The sequence below is a fragment of the Vitis vinifera genome, chromosome 12, assembly GCF_030704535.1.
Source record: "Vitis vinifera cultivar Pinot Noir 40024 chromosome 12, ASM3070453v1".
NCBI classification, from domain to species: domain Eukaryota; kingdom Viridiplantae; phylum Streptophyta; class Magnoliopsida; order Vitales; family Vitaceae; genus Vitis; species Vitis vinifera.
The window spans coordinates 18,748,738-18,770,514 of record NC_081816.1 but is presented as its reverse complement, the minus strand read 5'-3'; the positions used below and the strand labels follow the sequence as shown (position 1 = coordinate 18,770,514).

General features: G+C 36.4%; 2 protein-coding genes across 5 annotated transcripts; one reads left to right on the top strand and one right to left on the bottom strand.

Moving 5' to 3' along the window:
• Positions 1-808: 808 nt before the first annotated feature.
• LOC100266910 (uncharacterized) lies at positions 809-7,791 on the bottom strand. 4 transcript variants are annotated; one of them, XM_059741381.1, is made up of 4 exons: positions 7,563-7,791; positions 6,805-6,871; positions 4,564-6,709; positions 809-2,255 (listed from the first exon to the last, which is right to left on the bottom strand). In XM_059741381.1, exons 3-4 carry the CDS (start codon positions 4,587-4,589, stop codon positions 1,151-1,153), a joined length of 1,131 nt encoding a protein of 376 aa, XP_059597364.1. In that variant the 5' UTR covers positions 4,590-6,709; positions 6,805-6,871; positions 7,563-7,791; the 3' UTR covers positions 809-1,150. The 4 variants fall into 4 exon arrangements, with proteins under 4 accessions (XP_059597364.1, XP_019079283.1, XP_010657827.1 ...); XM_019223738.2 differs by having other exon boundaries at positions 4,564-4,794; XM_010659525.3 differs by having other exon boundaries at positions 6,297-6,709; positions 7,563-7,790.
• Positions 7,792-9,425: 1,634 nt separating this feature from the next.
• Positions 9,426-16,742, top strand: LOC100249714 (kinetochore protein NDC80 homolog). Its single transcript, XM_002273906.4, has 4 exons — positions 9,426-10,606; positions 11,924-12,170; positions 15,970-16,116; positions 16,332-16,742. Exons 1-4 carry the CDS (start codon positions 9,516-9,518, stop codon positions 16,560-16,562), a joined length of 1,716 nt encoding a protein of 571 aa, XP_002273942.1. The 5' UTR covers positions 9,426-9,515; the 3' UTR covers positions 16,563-16,742.
• The last annotated feature ends 5,035 nt before the right edge of the window (positions 16,743-21,777 follow it).

The following is a 21,777-nucleotide window of genomic DNA, read 5'->3' as shown; positions in this document are numbered from 1 at the left end:
ACTTCAAGAATATTGATAGGTTACATCTTCTATGTTAGCTTTGAGTATAGAATTCAATGTTTCATGTTAGATGGACAGCACTAAGCAGTACAGAACTTTGGTTTCTCTTGGTTAAAGCTGTGGATATGAGAGAAGTTAAACTAAGATTTTATATTTAAATTTTAAAATTAGTTGCTTTCCATTTTTGTAGCACTGCATAGGAGATAAAAGAGTGTCAGTTCAACTGGATTTGGTCCTTAGAATTTGCAAGTATTGTTTCAAATATGTGGAGATGAAGTATGAGACTCCAATGGTTACCATGAATTTGAGTGGTGGGCTTCTTGTAATGTCTCCATACAAAGATGTTTGCTAGATTAAGATTACTATTTTCTTCAATCTGAGCTTCCACCGCACTTCTGCATTTACATTCGAAAGATAAAATGAATATTGGCGTAAAACCGCAATCTCTTCTCTACCTTGCCAACTTTCACTTGTTATTTTAATTGATGAAGGTGATATAACATACAAACATGCCTTGTTGCCAGTGGAAATTTCAGGGAATGAAGTTCATATGAGCCCGGGGTTGTTTCCAAATTATTACTCTTTATTTCAATCTAATAACTATATGAAACACTGAATCAACAGAAATGGTAGCAGCAATAACGAACCTTTTCATCCTTTTCAGATTTTTCTCCAAGTGAGACATCAATCTCAGCAGCAATCAGAATAGATCAAGGAACAGAAATTTGGTTAATCCATAATGGACAATTAAACCATACCAATTATATGTATTCAACATTCTCATCCTGCTGCATATAAGAGGATCAAATGGAACTAAAGAAATTACATGTCTACATTTAGCAAATTTTGCATATAGGGTTTTTCATGGAAAAGGAAACTAGGCAATTACAAATTAAAAATTACATATGGGGAAAAATGAACACCATTTTTCCCAACTTCAGTTTTCCCAGTTATTTTTATCAACATAAATGAGAATCAAATGCATGAAAATCAGAGAGAGGAGGAAAGTATTGTCAAATCCATTTTTTTTTTAATCCTTTTTTATGATCCTTTTTCCCTAAAAACTAAAGAACTGTGAAACTTCCCCCGGCCCCTGCCTTTTCATTTCCAAGTACCATAGGGGCCTTGTCCTTCTAAATATCATTCTGCTCTATCTTGAACCTCCATTAGGTTCTCTGCGCCTTCGTCTCCTGATGGACTGGCCCAACAGCACTCTAGCCCTGCGGCGTCGATCAGCCAGTGACATGCCATTGTTGTCACCATTGTCATCGTCACTATTATGTATATCATTCTCATCAATGGAATCAGCGGGAGAGGTCTCATGGATTCCCACAGCACCCTCATCCAATGCTCGACCAAGGCCTCTTTCAGACCGCCTCAAGCGCCTATTTAGGCCAATATTCCCTGCTGGGCCAAATGCATGCAGTAGTAGGAAGACATTGACCAAATTGCTATCAAAGCCCACCTCAAACCCCTCATTCCTCTCCACTGCATCTGCATCAAAATGCTCCCCTTCATCAGAATCAAAATCATAATGATTTCCTTCTATCACATAATCTCCAAAAACCATTGCCCCGGGCATTGATGACCTTATAGTGCTGATCACATCATCCCTCTCACGTTCACGCTCAAGTCTTCTCCATTTCTGTTCTAGTATGGGATCCACTTCACGTGGCTGTGCAGAGGGGTGCTCTGCCCTGACATGCTTCCGCAACTCCTTGTAATTCCCAACAAATGAGCAGTTATCCTGCATGCAACTTCTCTTCTTGGCATTTAGATACTCCCTCGCAGGTTCAACCACAGTCCAGCCCTTCACCTGACCTCTGCAAAGGGGGCACGCAAGCTCTGTGACTTCACACTTCTCAACAGGCCAATTGGACACTGGATTCATGATCGGATTATCAACTGAGCCATCCAAGGATTGTCCAGGATTGGTTGATGTTACTTTGGTGTAGGCTTTCTTGTATTGGTCAAGGCAGTTGGAGTAGCGAAAGCTGGTGCCACACATGTAAGGACGACAACCCTTATCATGGGACGAGCAAAGGAGAAGAACAGCATTGTGAGGGTACTCCATGCAGACAGAACAGGTTGCATCTTCCCAGTCTTTCTTTTCCAAGGATTTGCAACATTTCTTTGAGTAGATTTCCTCTGAAACATCCTGATTACCTGATGGCAATGGGTATGGGGTTGGCCTAAACTGGCGGGAAGCAATTCTGCGTCGTCCCCTGCTACCTTTCGCCATTTGCAAACTAAACCTGAGAATCATTTTGATAACATTTATAATGTAAAGGATAGCTTAGTTACAAAAAATTAAAACAAAAATTGTCAAAATATCAGCAAACAAATTATGTAGGAAAAGGCTATCAAAATTACAAATCTCCAAACTATTTTGGTACAGGTATTAAACTATTGCTGCATTCCCATTACTCTCTATTTATCAATGTATTACACCATGATAAGTGGTACATCATGTGATAGGGTAAGTCCACATGATTATCACTTGTTTAAAATTATTATCCATCAGAACCACCAACATTCACAAGGCAGATATATACAGCAACTACAGTTCTACTTTCTATGGAAAATATGGAAAATAGAATCTCATCCTGAGCAAAATCATACATAAGTGTAGATCCTGATTGTAGCACAATTCTGTGTCATATATTGCCTTGTGAAATCATGAGGAATTAGACCCTGAATCTGTGGAATCTATGGAATCAGTGTCATATACTTCTCTAATAGGCAGCATCATTCAAACTTTATTTACAAAAAGTACCATCTTTTTAATGTTTTTTTCCCATTCAATTGAAAAAGAGTCCATTTATTTTAAAATAAACCAGAACACCTTTTCAAAGGTTTTCAAATTTTTTTTTTGTGAGCACCTTTTCAAAGGTTTTCATACCAACACTCTCTACTACAACCACAACTAATATTATATAGTTTAGTGCTCTTTTTCAGTTGTTCAACAGAATCAAGATGAAAAGTCCTGTATTTCTTGATTTCAGACCTCCAATCATATGTGTGTGTGCATGCGCATAAATATAAAAAACTTACAAAAAATTCTGCCTTATTAAACAAAAAAGGGTTTAATAACAAAGGGAACAAAATTCTTCCATAACACAATAAAATATCCTTAAAATTTAAAAGAACAATGCAGTCCCTTCACAGATCTTTCCAAGAGAGTGCATTTGTACATTTCCCCAAACTAATTAATTTATGGTCATAAGGTGTTGCTTAACAATTAATCAGAAGGACAGATGTTGGTCATAAGGTGGGTCAAGACTCAAGAAGAAGCAAAATCAAACTTAAAGAATGCCTTCAACAATTTGTCAAAAAACGAACAAAATCATCCAAAACATTTGGATGTACATCCTGAATCTATCCACATGTCTTTTAACTTGGCTCTCTTAATTAGCCACTTTTGCTAGCCAACAAACATGTTTATTGTACAAAGTCCTCAGATGGTATCACACAGGCAACTGTTTTCCTCCTTATCTTTTGTACATTTAATGGTTGCTTAAAGAGATCATTGGCATCTAACAAGAGATAATAATATGATACACAAATATCAATTGAATAATCTTGAATATATATGACACAGTGTGGCAACAGGTAGAAAAAATATCCCTTTTGTGAAACTCCTCATAATGGATTATCTAGTACATGTAATATGCATGCTATTTGCTTTTACTGTTTTTCATGAGCACAGTTTGTAGACATTCAATTTATTTAACAATAAATCTATCAGTTTATTATCCTCTTAAATGCCCTGAAAAGAGATTTATTTTTCAAAAGGATCAAAATTCCACTATAGATCCATTATCACTTTCTAATTTTCGATCATAACAATATTGGCACATTCCATTTCAGAGTATATTTAGATAGATGTACAAAGTTTGTTCTTAGGTTAAAAACATTAGCCTGGTCAGTTGCTTAGTACAAAAGGGAAAACCTCCAGCTCTACTACCTCCAAGTATGTCTTTGTGGGGTTTAATCATGCTTACTTTGCAATCTCAAACCTTTTCCAGAAACTTGAATTTTTTTAACAATAAGAATTGAATTTATCTTCGACCAGCACCCTGTGAGTAACCCAGTACAGCAGGGAATAAGAACCATAATGGGATACATCTTCAATGTTTCCACTTGTGATTGATGATGTAATTAAACTGTGGTGCTCTAGTTGGAAGGGAAGTAACTTGGTTGAAACAATATTCTGCATGATGGGGGAATTTTACTATCATTAGATGTATCAAAGCTACTTTTTTAGGTTGCGTGGAACATTGTTAATTTTATGTGGTTGTCATCGCATGAATTCCCAAATGGAATAAGGAACTCAGAAATAAGAGATTGAAATCTCATTTAAAAGCACAGGCCAAAATTTCATTGTATCGCTGCAATTTTGTTTATTCAGGATTCCAATGTAAGATATCCTCAGTTTTGGTTTTTTGATACAGCATGGTTGAAACCATTCAAAAGGAAGAAAAATGAAAATTTTAAAATTTAAAATCAAAACCTACAAAAACTCAATCCTCCAAGAAGGAAAATGCCCTCTTCCTAACTTACCAGACCAGGTACTGGGGCATATGCATTCACATGGTCCAAAAAATGTGACAGCAACAATGTAGAGACATCTGGAACAATAGGTGTTCCCATCACCGTGATAAAACACAAGCTTCCTTGCTTGATATTCATCAAGGATCGCCAAAAACGGTGGTAGTCTCCTGCCACAGATCAGGTGCTAGCTTGTACGATTGTGAATTTAAGTAACAACCACTGCAATAAAGCATGAGGGTCCTATGGCAGAACAGCATTATAAGGAACACTCAGTCACATTCCCCAGAGTTACTGCTCGTAATTACAGCCTAAGATACTTATTCAATGTCCAAGAGTTTGAATTTTTTCTTTCTGTTTTGCATTTCCTCAATTGCAAAAACGAGTGATCTCTAGTTAATGTAAAATCAAAAGAGGGAAGAGATATACAACCAAAATATAGAATGCTTGCAGTTAGTGAGGAACCAACTAAAAAATATTCACTGAAGTATACATTTTTTAACCTACCATCCATGTATTAAATACACACCTCCATAAAAATTAAACTGGTTATGAAATGTTATTTCAGAGGATCTGAACAGATAATTAAAATCTGTTGATAAGATTAATTTTCAGTACAAATTTTCTTCAACAAAATGTATATAGCTTCCAAACTCAAAGGGTGCATGTAAACAGATAAAAATGTGAAAATATGAGATATAAAACTTTGTTAGCAGTCCAAGTGTAAAATAGAGGCACAAAAACCAGTTTCCTGTAATTTCATCTCCAAGGTAATAAGCAAAACCTTAATAATCAGTCACTTGAAGAAATTGTTAATGAGATACAACTGATTGTAAGTGGAATATATCATGTCAATAATAGATTTTATGCTTACTATAAAATTGAGAAATTTTACAAAATAAACGCAACTGAATCCATTGCAATTTCTTTAATACCTATTTTTGCAGAGGCAGACATACAGAATTCATGAAAGTAATGTATCCTAATATTCAACTCAGCAAAGATCTATTCTGTTAATAGAAAGAATATATCAGAAATTGCCAAATGGCACTCCAAAAAGTGGGTTAAATTTGAAACAATTCAAACATTTAAAGAAGGCTAAGAACCTTTTCATCTCTTGAAAATTATCAACCCAACAACAGAAAGCATAATCCCACATTTGAAATTTTGATAGGAAAAATTTTTGTTGTATTTTTAAATACTAAGTATAATTAAATACCTTACCTGTATATTAAAAACAATGCGTAGTTCATTGGTGATTACTTTGGTTCAAGTACTAAAGTCTTCAGATATATAAATTCATAGACATATATGTCATTCTTCTTTTTTTTATTTTTATGAGAATATGACATTCTTGTTCGTTTAAAAATAAGAATTAGTTAGCATTACAAAACATAATATCTGAGTGTTCAATGAGTAAATAAGAATGCAATCTCCATTAAAAGTAAACTAGAGGAAGCACCATAACCAAAATAGACCCAAACCCCAAAAAATACCAAATTTAATAAGGAGATCTGAACTATAAGATAAATGAGCATGCGAAGGAGCCCTCTCAAAGATTAGGGGTAAAATGGAAAATGAAGATCCCTAAAGCTTGAGCATCAAATGACAAGGTAAACTAACTTGTTTTATTCACCTTGTCCACAATTGGCAACACACAAAAGGCATAGCTGATAGCAAATACAAGCAGGAAGAATAAATGAAGCATTGGGTTGATTAAGATTAATAAATAAGGAGCCACCCACCTCAATCTTCAAAAGAATCCATTGAAGGTAATGCTTAGGGGGCTTCTTGGGGAGAATCCAACAACAGAGTTCAGAAGGAAGGCTAAATTCTCTCATGTCCTCACAGAAATTATTAGAATGCAAGAAATGAAATTATCATTCCTTAAAAAGAGCATAGATAATTCAATGCTGATCACCAAATTATAAATTTCAAGCTACAAAATTCAATAGGAACACTGAATTCCACCTTACCTTCTTTGAAATGCTTCAATTGCTCAGAAATGGAACTATAATACCTTAAAGGGAAGGTAATGGTTCAATAAATAATCAAAACTATAATTCTCAACTTTCAATCTACCAAATCCAAAATGAAGCCCAATTTCATCATGCCTCGGCTTGAAATGCTCACAATGCAAGAAACAAAACCATTACACCTTAAAGAGAAACACAGCAATTCAAATCTAATCACAAACTTGTCAATTTGAAGCAATTAATCATAATTAATTAAGCATGAAAAAACTTCACACACCTCAAGAATGCAGCAAATCTAGATCCAAGATTATAACTCAGTTGGAGAGACCCAAATGCATATGGCTCTATATCATAACAAACAAATAAAAGTCAGAGAAGTTATAAAAAAAGACAGCTACAAACTCAATAAAGTAATGCTGAAGTTAGCTTTAAATTAATTAAATCACATCACATGGGCTTGACCTTTATCCATCTGAGATCCACAGTTAAAGAATTACAAAAGAATCACTCCCCATGCCCTTACTCTAACATTATCCTTATTAGCTACAGATAAAGCTGAGTAAAGTAATAGAAAAACCGAATTTTGTATCCCAATTTAAGGGCCAAAATATTGAAATTTCATTTTCTTTCATTTTCCCACGTTCTCTCACCAAACAACCAGAAGAGGGGCACAAAGGGAAAAGAAAAAAACCTCCTCCGCCGCTTGGATAGCTAGAAAGCCGATGAAAATAATAGAAAAAACCTAAATTCCGAATCCAACTCTAAAAATCTGACCAAAATGATGGGAACCCCCAAATTGCATGTCCAATGTTCTTCACGGGAGCGCAAAACAGATACAAAATTTCCATTTCTCCGATGTTCCCAGGTTTTCCCACCAAATAAACAGGGGCAAGAAGAAAATCAGAGGACACAAAAAAACCCAAAACCAAAACCTCGCACCCTAGTCCATCAAGGTTAAAAAAATTTCAGGTGTCCCACGTTTTCCCACCAAACAAACAGGAAAGGAAAGGCGTACCCAACAAAACAATAACATACCTGTAAATCTCTCGAAAGTCTTCAGCGATTTTCAACAAACAACAATTAACTTATACATGATACAGAGAGAGAAGAGAGAGAGAGAGGAGAGCGATGAGATCGAGGGCACGAGAGATAGAGAGAGTTATGAGCGGGAGATTAGCATCTCATCTCGCTTTGCGTTTAGAGAGAGAAAGTAGAGAGAGAAAGAGAGTATAACTTTTGTTTGGATTCGTCCGACTCATTTCTACGCTACTTTGTACAGAAAGAGGGAGAAAGAGATAAAAGCCCCCAAACGATGCGTTTTGAGGTGCGTTGACACCACGCTCTCTATGATCGCTGCGAAAAATAGAGAGATGGCACGTCGCATGGGTGCAGATTTTGGGTACACGCGCTGTGATTGGGTTGAATGAGGGAGAGCGTGGTGTGGTGACATTTGCAAGCTTGGATTGTTTTGGCCTTTTTTCATGGGGTTGATGGTTTGGTGGCTTTCATGGAAGTGTCTTGTGTTGATTGACTACCATACATCACTCCAATTAAAATTAAAATAAGGCCCATAAGCCCGGCCCGTAATTTCCAACCCGGTTTAATTCCCGATCTTATTATTTTATATTTTGATCTCATTCATTTATATCTCGATTTTATTCTTTATATTAAATATAATTTTTTTATATCTCGATCTCATTATTTATATCATCATTTAATTATTTAAATTTTATCATGCATTTTTTATAAGAGAATTAATATAAAGTTTTTCATGAATTGGAAAATAAGAATTAATATCGTACATTTTATCATACATCTTTTGAATCTCGGTCTCATTTTTTATCCTTTTTAACTTCATCCTTCTCATGAATTGGATTGACTATGTTTGGTTTATATCAAATTTTTTTGGGAAAAGGAAAAGGGTTCTTCCTAGACAAATAAATTGAAAGAAAGAAAATTAAAATAAGGGAAAAAGTTTTTTCAAGGAAAATTAAATTTTACTATGTTTTTATTTTTTAGATTTTTTTTCTATAGTATTTAAAAATAATGTTTTATGGCATATTTATCTTTTATTATATTTTTCATAAATGAAACATAATAATAAAACTTGAGAAAAAATGTAAAAAAAAAAATGGAAGAATTTCTAGGAAAAAAAAAAGGAGAATTTCCTTATATGCTTCAAGCTGACCCATTTTTTTTTTCTCTTTTATATGAATTATGAAAATATATAAATTTTCAAAGAAAAATAATTTGGGTGATTTTCCTTTGTACTTTCTATGTCAACAACAAGAAATTATTTATAATATATTAACAATTTATTTTAAAATGTTTGGCATCATAATACTTTATTTATAATAGTATCTTAAAATGTTAATATATTTACACTTGATGTAAAAATTTTAAAATGAAATAATTTTTTTAATTTAAATAAATTATGTATATAAAAATTATTTATAAATTTATAATATCAAGTTACTTAAAGAAAACATTTTATTAATTGAAAAAAAAAAACTTTTAAACATGTTTTTGGTTTTACTTGTTCTAAAAAACTTTTTTATTAACTCAACCAAACATGTTTTTTTTTTTTTAAAACAAAAATCATTTTCCAAAATTCAATTCCTAAACACAATTTTTTATTTTTTTTATTTTTTGAAAACACAAAAAATTGTTTTTAAAAACTCTTTTTCAAAACCCTTTTAAAAAACAGTAACCAAACAGACCGACTTGAACTTTTTCACTGAACTCTATTTGCAAATAATTTGATTATTATTTTTTTGGGTAAATATATTTTATATTATTAAAATATGAAATGATATCTTAATATTTTTAAAAATAATTCATTTAAAAAAAATGTTTTCGAAAATAAAATTTAAAAAGCAGTGTCATTTTCCCTGTAGCCCATAGGCGGGAAAGAGAGATTCAGAATTCACAAGAACTCAGAAGAGAGAGAGAGAGAGAGAGAGAGAGAGACGCCCATCACAGCCGGAGATGAAAGCCACTGGCCGCCGTCGTCCGAAGGACTCTATCCGCCCACCGCCACCACCAGCTCCCTCCGTCGACCACCACCGCCAATTCAGCCGCGACTCTGACGCTAGTTTCGCCAGCAGCCGCCCTTCCTCCCTTGGAATCAACCGCTCCTCCGCCGGCGATGCCCTCACCGACCGGTCCTACCAACTCTCCGCCATCCGCACCATCAACTCCTTTCTCGCCTCCCATTCCTCTCCTCTCTCCCTCAAACCCCCTCTCCCCTCCGCCAAAGACATTTCCGAAACCCTAAAATTCCTCATATCCCAACTCGATTTCCCCACAACCAAACTTGAAGACGATCTTCCTATCCTCCTCAAGCACCTCAATTGTCCGATCAAGCTCAACAAGTCCGCTCTCAAAGCCCCCGGAACCCCACATGCTTGGCCTCCCCTTTTAGGCGTAATGCATTGGTTGGTTCAGATCGCATTGTATAATGACCATCTTGTGTCGAATTTGCAGTGTTTTGACAATACTTTTGTGTATGCATTGGATAGTTACTTGCATTATATTCGCGGGGATGATGATGGGATGGAGGCGGTGGATAGGGAGTTTATGGGGAAGTTGGAAAAGGAGAGGGACGCGGTGGCGGAAGGTGTGAAGGCATTGGAGAAAGAGGTGGCAGAGAGGGAGGGGAGGTTGGAGGAATTGAGGTCGGGGCCTTCGGCAAAGGAGGTTGTGGAGAAGGTGAGGGGGGTGTTGGAGGAGGATGTGAAGAAATTTCATGCAATAATTGCAGAATTTTCAGGAAGGATTGCATCAGTGGAGAAGATTTTGGAGGAGAAGGAAAAGGAGTTGGGGGTGAAGGTTGAGGAGAATAATAGAATTTGCGAGGAGAATGAAGAGCTGAAGAAGAGGGTTGAGTTGCAGACGTTTAATGCAAGAGATGCAGAGAGGATGAAGAGGGAGTTGCAGGCAGTCGAGAGAGATATCACGGAGGCTGAGGTTGCAAGGAATGGTTGGGAGGAGAAGTCTTGGGATCTTGACACGACAATTGGGCACAAGTTTAAGGAGCTTGAAGCTCTTTCAATTGAATGCAACCAGGCTCTCAGGAGGTTTTCCTTTCATACCTCTATAATCCACTCCACTAGGATTTTCTTAATTTCTCAAGTTGCATACTCTAAAGTCTTTCTAGTAATCTTCAGTATGCTTTCTGATCATTAATGAACATGGTAGAATTGTGTTCTTTCTTAAGTTTGGTAATGCTTGGAATTGATTTTCTCTATTCCATTAAGTCTACTGTGATTCTTATCAACATTAGGTTATCTACCTCCAAGAATTAGATTACAAGATTTTTTTTTTTTCGTTTTGACTTGTCTGTCATTTATGGGTGATATGAAATATTTTCCTGTTCTTAGCAAACACATTAACATATACAACATTTTAGTATAACTTCAGTGAGAACATAGGATCTGGCTTTGTAGTTATAGCATGACTAGTCAGTGATTCCTAAGAAGGATCCAGCTGCTGTTCTCTGCTTAAATTATTCCAGTGAACATGCCCTTGAGGCCTGGATCAAGAGGTAAAGGGTTGGGAGGGTTTGTGGAAGTTTCAGGTTCAAATCCCAATAGGGACAAAAATTTACCTAACAAAAAATTAAAATTTCAGTAGACAAAAATTCAGACCAGGTGAATGTAGTTGCTGAACCATTCAATGGCTTATGTCTTCTTGAGTCACATGCATTATTTCCAAGTATCCAACTCCAACTTCATTTGTTTACTTGGGGTTGTGATTCAACACCAACAATGGGTAGTTTCTGAGTTGTAATTTGCCTTACCTGCATTTATCTTTTGGGTACATTACAGCTTTTGTATTGGTTTATGATTTCATGTTTGTTCATCTTCTGTAACCTTTTGAGCTAAGTGTTACTCTCAAACTGCTAACCATTCTGGAGCTTTGTCAAAGTAAGAAAAATAAAAAGTTTTTTAAGGTTAGCTAATGTTCATTCTCAATTTGGCTTTTAAAAAAAAAAAAATCTCCATTTAACACTTTCATCCTCACAAGTTTTCTAATCATTTATTTAGACAGAGATAGGTGATACAGTTGCCCTTGGAAACCTCCTTTTTTGAGGTAGCCTCCTCTCCCCCCTCTCTCTCTCTCTCAGTATATGAATTTCAACTTGGAACCTTCCCATACCCACCCAACCCTTTGCCTCCTGAGCCCTGCCTTAGGAGCCTATTGTTTCCTTTTGAACCATGTTCTCTTTAACTTTTTGAAGTAAACTAATAGTCATGAAGAGGCAACACTAAATACTTAATTTTCAGGAGCATCTTTGAATTGACAAATTAGCATGTCACCTCATGCAACTCTTTCAACCCATTAAACTACAATCTATTGTGTGATTGAAGTATTTTCTCTTGGATGGTTTCCAGGTTAAAGTTAGGAAATGGTTTGCAGTATGTGTTGAATGCCAAAGGGTCTTCGCCTACTGAGGTTTTGGGAATTGATTACAAATCAGCGCTTAAGCCTGCACTTGACTCCTTTGCTGATGACATAAATAAAAGCTCTATGTCAAAGTTGGAAGAGTTGATTTCTCTTCAGCAACAATCAGTTGAAAATGCTGCTAAAATTGAAGCAAAAAGAAATCGTCTTGCTGCACTTCAATCCCGTAGTGATGAAGTAAGTGAATTAGAACTCATTTTTCTTGTTCAGCAGCTATGCATTTATATAACTCTCATGAAGAATAAAAAACTATGCCTTTTTTATATGCTTTTAGGGTGTCAACAGGAGCAGGCAGATTTTCACTTTGTTTTCATAAAAATTTTAAAGAAGGGTAAAAGTATTGGTGATGTTAGATACAGATTAACTCCAGAAGACAAAAATTTTGGAGAGGATGATGAATCCTCTACTCATAAAATTCTCAAAGACATTCCTGAATATCTTTGGTACAAATAACAAGATTGATCATGTTACAAGAAAGAAGAGCTCTGCAGCACATAAAAATTTAGGAAAGAATGACAGACCCATAAAATTCTCAGACACACATACATAGGATACAGATGGAGGGAGCGTGCACATAGTTGGAGCTAATGGTTCCCTATTGAATATGCAATTAACTGAAGTACAAATTGACTCAACCTCTTTTTGCTGCTCTCAGAAAAGGCCAAACTCTCTCTCTCTCTCTCTCTCTATATATATATATATATATATATCCATCTATCTATATAACAAATCAAAGCAGATCTTCTTTACCTAGTGGTTTGACTTTGTGAGCAATACCATTTCTAAAGTACCGGCAGTAGCATATACAAATTGCATGGTTGTTATATTGCATGGATGCCACTCCAGGAAAACTAAAGTTGTAACCGTAAGCTTCTCTGGTATTTTCTTTGCAATCTAAAAGAAAAAATTGTTTGGAATCTTGCTTTCCCCTTCGTTTAATTTGTTTTTTGAATTGTGATATACCTATCCAAAAAAAAAAAAGGAAGGTTTTCTTGAATTGTTAGTAGTTGAATGCACAATAAGAAAATTTCTTGGAAAATCAATTACTGTGGTTAAATTGATTGGACTACAATTGGAATTCAAAAAGGTGATAATTTAGATGTATTCAAATTTTGACAGAAAAATGTTGTTCCTAGAAATTCCATTGGGATAGAATACTACTAAATTCCAGAATGACTCAAATGAAATGTGGGAGAGAAAATAATTGGAAAGGAATATAGTACCACCTGATGGTCAATCTAAAATTTGGTACAAAGGGCAAATGATGTGTCAATTACACAAGCAGTTGTCACTCAAAATTTGATAGCAAGAGCTGCCTGGTCTAACCACCTGTCTAATTGGTGATCATGGTTTTAAAAGGCATGCTTTAAGTGCGCCTAGGCTCAAGGCGCCACCACTCCCAAGTTATAGCGCTTGCTTGCCAAGATATGTGCCTTATTGAAAAAGTGCGCCTTGTTAGCTTTACTTTTCCTTTGTAAACACTTTTATTTTTGAAATTTCTAATTATATACTGAAATGTATATAATTTCATTACTTTTTATTGAATGTTTCTTTTAAATGTTTTGAATCTTAAATTTTTTTATTGATCAGATTAGATTTTGAATCATATTTTACAAAATTGATGTGTATCTTAGGTCGCATTTCACTTCATTGAGGCGCAGACCTTGTGTTGCACTTAAGCTATAGGAGACTTTTGCGTCTTAGGTGTGCCTTGCGCCTTCTAAAACTATGTGGGTGATGAAGAGGATAAGTTGAGAGATAAGTTTGTTATTCCTCCTAGAAACACTTCCTAGGAAGGTTGCTTTTTGGGAAATCTGAGCTGGTTGTGGGTTGGGGGTTATTATTAAGGGACAATCATGGGCATTTTGTATCCATTCAGCTTTAGGGGTTGTACTCTTCTGGTTGTAGATGAAATCTTAACTTCTAGATGCCCTAGATAGACATCCATTTTGTATCCAAGCTAAAAACAATTATTTTTTTTTTATAAGTAAAAACAATTATTGTATATGAGCAGAGCATGTATTACCCACTTTACAGCTTTTTGGCATCAATGGATAGCTCAGGTTGTAATGTTCCTTTGAACTAATACAAAGGGTGACCCAAAAAGTGTGCTATCATAGTTATGTCAGATTGGTCCAGAGGACTTGGAAGTTAAATGTCCAATAGTATCTATCTGGGGTGCATGCCATTGTTTCTGAAGTCCATTGATCAGGGTTAGATGGATGTTGATCAAGGGCCAACTTGTTGTATGGTTTTCATATGGTACCTAGGTGATGTGAAGATATGATGAATAACAAATATAGGGAGGAGGGAGAAGAAGAAAGAATAAGAAATAGGAATATGTGTTCATTTTCATAATGCACATATCTTCAGGATGCCCTAGATGCACATACTCCAACTGCATAATTCTAGAATTGTGTCCGCTTTTGGAAACCAGACATGTGCTTTAGAAAAGTGACCTAAATATGCTTTAGTATAATTCAGTTGAGAATAGGTGGTATTTTCAAATTGGATTAAAAGGGATGATTAAATTGTTGGACATATTGATGTAGGACAACCCTATGATGGTTGCCTACAATCAAATAGTGGGCTACGGTTTTTATTTTTTAGGGTTTAAGGAGAGGAACAAGGGATAAAGTTTATGGTAAAGAAAAATAAAATAAAAAACCATTGAGAAAGAAGATACAGAGAAGAAGAGATAGAAACCTTGTCTCACTAAGGCCTTCTAAGAGTCTCACCTGGAAGAAAATCAAGAGTCTTACCATTGAAAATTGCAAAGTATGCAAGAAAACGTAATACTATTAATTATCAATCCATTACTTTGATTTACATCAATTAGCTTTATTTATAGGCTTCTCTAAGAAATCCAAAGCCTACTAGGATTCTAATATAACCTATTATGACTCTCATTCTCCTCTAAATTATTTAGCTCTTCCTAATTTGATTCCAATAAATACTAATTGTAATTTTATTCCAACTAATACTAATCCCACTTAAAGTTTATTTGTGCCTTCCTTTCCTTTTTGAATATACTTTGAAAGGCTTTCCCCCATCACGTCTTGGGATGTATGACATGTAACTCCCTAAAACCCTGGATCTAGCTAGTAGCTTGGGTTGTTCCTTCTATTGGTCCCCTCATTTAGTGAATCAGGTTGCAGATTGATTGGATAAATGTGGAGCCATGCAAATGGACTCTTTTGTAAGGTATGTTTTACCCCCTTCAAGTGTACATTGTCGCTATATTTTGTACAAGTTCTTGTATCATCCTTGATTAGTATAGCTATCTTGCTACTCTTGTTAGGTTTTTCGTCAACTTTTAATCATCCTTTATATTTTGAAAGGGTTTGTAATTAAATTCATATCAATGAATGATTTGTTTTGGATAAAAAAAATAATAAAAAAATCTGCTGGAGAAGTCAATTGTTATTGCACATAGGTTGTCAGGCCCCAAATTTTCAAAGTAGCTTTGATGGCCTATAAAACACTTAAGAAAAAATATTTTTGGATGATAATTCGTCCCTACAAAGGATTGACTACATTTGATTCTTTTTCCAAGTATATTTTTTAGCAAGTAATTTTGCAACTTGCTGATTGGAAATTATTGTTAATCGTTTTGACTATATTTGACATTAGCTTAAACAATGCTTGCATAACTATGCCATGTAAGGTTATTCCATTATTAAAGAACTCCATTATTAGTGTCAAGAGCTATTGAGTAGTGTCTTCCTAATAATGTGATTTTATTAATAAGCTATTGAATAGTATCATCCATCACAGAATCACTCTTTGTTTCTGATGGATCTGATGTTTAACTTGATTTTTCAACATAAATTATTGGGTTACACATTGTTTAATCTAATTGTTTTTCGTTCATGGATATTTATCTTCTGGTTGATTTTTGACAAGGAATCAGAATGAATACTTTTTAGACTATTGTTGTATGAGGTTAACCATGGATGAATGATCAATTTGTCAGGTGGAAGCTCAATTAAATTTTTTGAAGAAGGAAACGCAAAACTACACCTCCAGATGTGCAATGGAAGCTAAGAAGTTGGTGGAGGATGTTGAGATAGAAACCCATAATGTAGATATTGTGGAAAGAGAAGTGGCAGATGTTCTGGAGGTATAATTTTGTTCTTCTTGTCTTAAATAGTTAGTTAAGGATATCAATATTGCCAGGGTGGATCTCGTAAACCTGAAAGAAACTTATTTTAACATAAGTTGGTTTCCCTTTTCAGAGCTAAAAATTCCTACCTGGCTCTATAATTGTTCTTGATTAATGTGAATAATATTGAAAAATTCAAGGGATTCTGACTAGACTTTGATGTTGTCATGAAGACGTCCAAATTGAAGTTGCAGGAAGCAATCAAGCAAAATGAGGAAGAAATTCAGATATGTGCTTGGGAACTCTATGCTTTGGTTGATTCAGTTTCGAAATACAAAGAGCACATGGCATCAAAAATTTCAGAGATGAAGAGCAACCTTTCAGAAACAGCAGGAGCTGTATCAGATTCTTACAAAGGCTCCTTGTCAGCACAGTTTGGTATCACTTTGGATACAAGCCACTGACCCAATAGATTATTCCTTTCTGCGACACAAGTTCTTTTTCTTTTTCCTTTTCTTTTAGGGTAATGGACTGATTTGTATTGTATGTATACTTGTCTTAAATATTTGGTACTAGCAACTTGCCCTATGGTAACAATGTGGCTTGGGTTGAGAATGGTATAAAGATGAGCCTAGGATTGACAATGGAGCATGGGATGGATCTGAAGGTTCAATGGAAATTTGTTCAATAGGGTTTTGGCAGGTGAGAAAATGAAAATGGATTATGGAACTGAGAGTCTGAATGCCCTATGCACTAAATTTAGAGCATCTATTATTTGGGAATCAATACTTTATGTGATTAAAGACCTAAAAAACCATGGAAATCATGTTTGTAACTCGGGCTATTGTTTTGCTTTTATTATAAAAAATGTATGTCAAAACCAATTTAACAAATATAAATTAAAGCAAGTGTCAAGATATAACTTTCCATTTTTCCGAGTTGGCCCATCAAAGAGTGGGATGGAGATTAGAAAAAGGTGCAATGAGATGAAAACATTAACAATGGGTTTCGGTTGGAAAATGTTTTTCATTTTTCATTTATTTTTATTCTCTAAAAATAGCTTTTATTCCTATTTTTGTCTTATCTTGAAAATGCCTTAAGTCAAAATAAGTGAAAATCATTTTTAAAAATGGAAACTATAAAGCACCTTTTTGTTTAAATTGTTTTCATTTGTAAAGAAAACATAAATCAATATTTCAGAAAATAGAGTTTTAAAAATAGAAAATACGGAAACACCAATTTCGTGTTATCATAATTTTCCTAGGAAATATTAAAATTGTTTTCTAAAAAGGTGAACAAAAAAGGAATAAAATCATGTGAAAGACTTTATGATGTCTATTTGCATTGTGCATGTTCCCTTATTTTTATTTTTATTTTTTATATTTTAATATTTGTCTTTTGATTAAATAATTCATTTAAAAGCTATGTTTAAGTGGGTGTATGGTAAAACTTATTGCTTAATGATTTAAGTTGGTTTTAAGTTAAATGGTTCTTAAGTTGTAAATTTAAAACTTATTAATTATTTTTTATTTTAAGTATTAAGATTATTTAGTAAAGTTAATTTAAGATTTATTCTAAATAGTCAAATTGATATATTTATTCTTATTAATTTTAACTAATAATTATATTTTCACTAATATTAAACAAAAGATTTATTTGTTAAATATTCATATTTAAAGCATCGTATTTTGACTTAGAGTTAATTTTATTAAAATCGTTCAGGTTTAGTGTAAGTACATTAAGCCATCGTAGATTTCAAATTTCATCAATTAGCACATCTGTAAATGTATTTGTAGACCCCCATTTGGGGCATGCTCTTTTCTCTCATTTTTGCAGCTCACTTGCCAGCTGGAGGGCTCTTTGAAAGCCAAGTGCTGCCTCCTGGTTGGTTGCTGAGGAATCAGCTTAATGGAGTTGATGGACGAATGAGAAGGGGATACCTGTTGGAGGATATGCAGAGGAGGTACGTTTCTGTTAGGGAGCAGCGTTTTGGCTGCAGGGCGGTGAGAGATATTTTGAGAGGAGTTTTCAGAGAGAGGGGAGGACGACGGAGGAGCTTTCTTTGAGGGAGGTTTGAGGGGAGCAGAGAGGTAGGTTTTTTTTTTTTAGGAGAGCTTAGAGAGACATTCGAGGGGAGCAAGCTGGAGATGGAGAGGGGAAAAAGATATTTTGAGAGAGCTTTTCATGCTAGTCTGAGAGAAGTTGAGAGGAGGAGAGTCTTGAGCAGGCTAGCTGCAGTGAGGGGTTTTTTTGGATGCTAGCCTGAGGGATTTTGCAAGGGGGGATGCTTTTGCAGAGGAAGGAGATATTTTTTTGGGGGGGATTGCTTAGCTTGAGGAGAAAAAACCAGAGATTAAGGAGTAAGGGGGCGAGAGACATTTTCAGGGGAGGACGGGGAGCTGAGGGAAAAGGACCAGAGAGAACAAGGAGAGCATTGTGAGTAGTAGCAGAGAGCTTTGGGAGAGAGGAGATCCCTGGAGCTTAGGGGAAAGCTGCTAGAGAGGTTTGTTCAGTTGAAGGAGGAGAGAATAGAGGAAAGGAGCATCCTCAGGTACGTTTGCTGAACCACATTTTGCTTGCCATTGATATCTTTTGGGGTTGCTGTGACTATGTGATAATGTATCCATGCTTTGTTCTTCATAGAAAATTTGTTTTAGAATGATCTAATTCCTTTTTAGCTCTTCTTTGTGTGGTTGAGTCATATCTTTGGATTTTGTTTCTACCTGGTTTTCCCACCTATACATGAACCTACTGACTTCAATATAAGAAGAGGCTCATGCAATTGTTTCCTTAAGTTCATCTGGATGCTCTGTTTTCGTGCTGGTTCCCTTGCTATTCACTCTCTGTTCTCGGAAGCTATTCATACCACCAAGGAGAAGGGTCATGGCCGGTATTACCTTTGATTTTCATATGGGCACAGTCTCTGAACCTGATTTGCAGACTGGATGACAAGCTCCTGCTTGCGGACATAGATTTGTTGGAGAGCAAACTCCATTTTTCTCTGAGAAACCTCCCAAAAGCCAGGGCTACCCTTACAGCGGCAAGAATATCAGCCAATGCTATTTATGTACCTCCTGCTCAACAAGGTACTATGGATTTGCAGAATGGGATTCTTCATGTAGAAGAAACAGATTATAAAACTGCTTGTAGCTATTTCTTGGAAGCTTTTGAAGCTTTCTACGCTCTTGGAGAGCCTCGGGCAGTGTTTAGCCTCAAGTATATGTTGCTGAGCTGATTGAGATGCCAGTAGATCATGTGGAGAGAAAGTTGTCCCAGATGATCTTGGATAAGAAGTTTGCCGGTGACTTTAAGGATCTGTTTGATTGGCAACACTTCATGAAGGCACTGAAAGATGATGTCTACATAGTTGAGATATTACCACCTGATTATGCTGGAATTGAACCTTTCACAAAGACACCAATATCATGGTCTAAGCACAAGAAGGTGGAGGAACTGGCAGTAGTGGGGCACCTGTGATTGCAGTTGCAGAATTATTGGGGAAGAGTTCTGCATCCTGACTAAGGGACAGAGGTGACAGATGATGTCAATTTACTCAGCCATTTAATGATGGATATCCTGTTCCAACTCATCAGAAAGTGGTTGATGTACCTCCAGTTGTCGAATGGATACACAGTCTTGAGGCTCTCCTACTGTTTCCATTGGAATTGCTGATGATGGGGGGAATGGAAGGGTACAAAGCATGAACTTCAGCTTCTGGTATCAGGTTCACTTGATGGCCAAGTTCCCATTGGAACCACTACAACGATTCTCAAGCGCTTTCTATTTCATTTGGCGACACCATAGGTGTGGAGGTTGTGGGATTTGAAGCGGCCTCGGCAACTGTGGAGGCTGGAACTGAAGAAAATGCTTTGCTGCATGACAAGGAGAATGGGAAATTCGGTCAAGAACCTGGAGTTACCGAGCCCATAAAATTTGGTTCTCATGGAGATGAGCCTGTCAAAGGGAAGGGTCCAGTTCTAGGAGCATTTGGTAATGCAAAGACTGTCAGAAACAATAATTCAAGTCGGTTTGGTAAGTTTGTGGAGATTCAATTTGATCAGAGGGGAATGATTTCAAGAGCAGATATCAGGACTTATTTGCTGGAAACAAAGCTATGTTTGCTTGAAGGGGGTTGCTCAGCTTTCTCACTTGAAATCACTTGGAGCACTGCTCAAAAGAACTTGGGTTTCGTCCTGTCAAATTGCTGGGTATAGAAGAAAGAGAATGGCATTCAACAAGTCTCCTCTTTCAAGACTTAAAAGGAACCTCTCCCTTCAATCATGCTTCCTTGAAGTGAGGTATTCAGATGCATTTGACTGCAAATCTCCTGATGATAATGCTTTAAGCGTAAATGGTGGACTTTCTTGTGATGGCATACATCATAATGTCGATACCTGCTTGGACATAGATGATCAGTGCACCTCCCCGGTTTCCAGTTGTGGCAAAACCTCTACTGCATTAAGGCGTATATTCCCTCTAGAAAGCAGGAGTTTGTACAAATCAGCTTTTGATATCCAGAATTCTAAGTCTGAATTGTTTTAAGCTGTTCCAGAAGCAATTGGAAGTGGTGCCCACGTGGCTTTGGATCTGTACTCATGGCCAAGTGGCTGCACCCACTCCAAAAATGAAACCAAATGGACCTAAGGTCAATGTTCCCAAAGTCGGTGCTGCAGTCCTTCGCTCATGTGCCTACTCCTATTCATAAGTGGAATCTTCATAATTTGCCCAAAAACACTCAACTCTGGATCAAGCGTGATGACCTGTCCGAAATGCAAATGAGTGATAACGAAGTCAGAAAATTGGAATTCTTGTGGCAGCACTTGTGGAAGGAAATTCAGACATAGCTGGGGGAGCTTCAGAGTGCAGCATTGATATATAAGATAAATGTAGCATGCTTGATGGGTGAGGAAGTTTTGTCGCCTGCTGCTGCAGCTTCAGTGCTGAGATTCATGGGATGCTCATGTAGTGGTGATGTCAGAAGGGCACCCACCTGAAGTACTGACATGGATGTAACCTGTGGTCATTATTGATGATGACCATTTTTGGTGGCTAAGGATCCAGGTGAGAAGGAGATGAATGCGTTGGCGCGTCACCTATTGAATTTGCTGATGCCATTGGTTCCTTTCTTCTCCAATGTCCCATGTGACCCCTTCAAGGAAGCAGTAGATTTTTGTTCAGGTGTACCCATTTAGCTTGAAGAAAAGAACCCCCAGTTGACATATCTCACGGGCAGTGGCTCAACACCCCTGATTTTGACGCCCCAACACAGCTTGTCCAATCACTCGAGCATGACGCCGAGCATGTGGATGCTGTTATGATTACCCCAGAGAGAAATGGTATGGTTGAACACTTTGGGAAGCAAGTATCAGGTTCCGCCTTCACCGTCAGTGGATGGGTCCAACCTTACGGGTCCCGTTATATCAAGCCGCCTATCATCTATGGTGATAAATGACCAGCCCAGATTCGAGACTTGCTATTAGATTGCTTTGGCCATCCCTCTTTTGACATCTTCCTACCAAGTCACCCTTATCATGGTGTAAGCTATACAAGCTTGGTGGCGAATTCAAGCACTCACTGTTGATATAGAATCAGATGAGCATGTGACACAAATAATGAATGAAATCAATGCTACTGCAAGACTGGGAGTGGCAACCAATGAGAAGGCGGAGGCAGAGAAAA

Bases quoted from the DNA above. Each gene is read 5' to 3' on its own strand.
- LOC100266910 (XM_059741381.1), bottom strand. From the start codon at position 4,589: ATGCATATGCCCCAGTACCTGGTCTG. The intron at 2,256-4,563 runs GTAAGTTAGGAA...AATGATTCTCAG, and splicing joins ATGCCCCAGTACCTGGTCTG to GTTTAGTTTGCAAATGGCGA.
- LOC100249714 (XM_002273906.4), top strand. From the start codon at position 9,516: ATGAAAGCCACTGGCCGCCGTCGTCCGAAGGACTCTATCCGCCCACCG. The intron at 10,607-11,923 runs GTTTTCCTTTCA...GATGGTTTCCAG, and splicing joins TGCAACCAGGCTCTCAGGAG to GTTAAAGTTAGGAAATGGTT. The intron at 16,117-16,331 runs GTATAATTTTGT...GTTGTCATGAAG, and splicing joins AAGTGGCAGATGTTCTGGAG to ACGTCCAAATTGAAGTTGCA.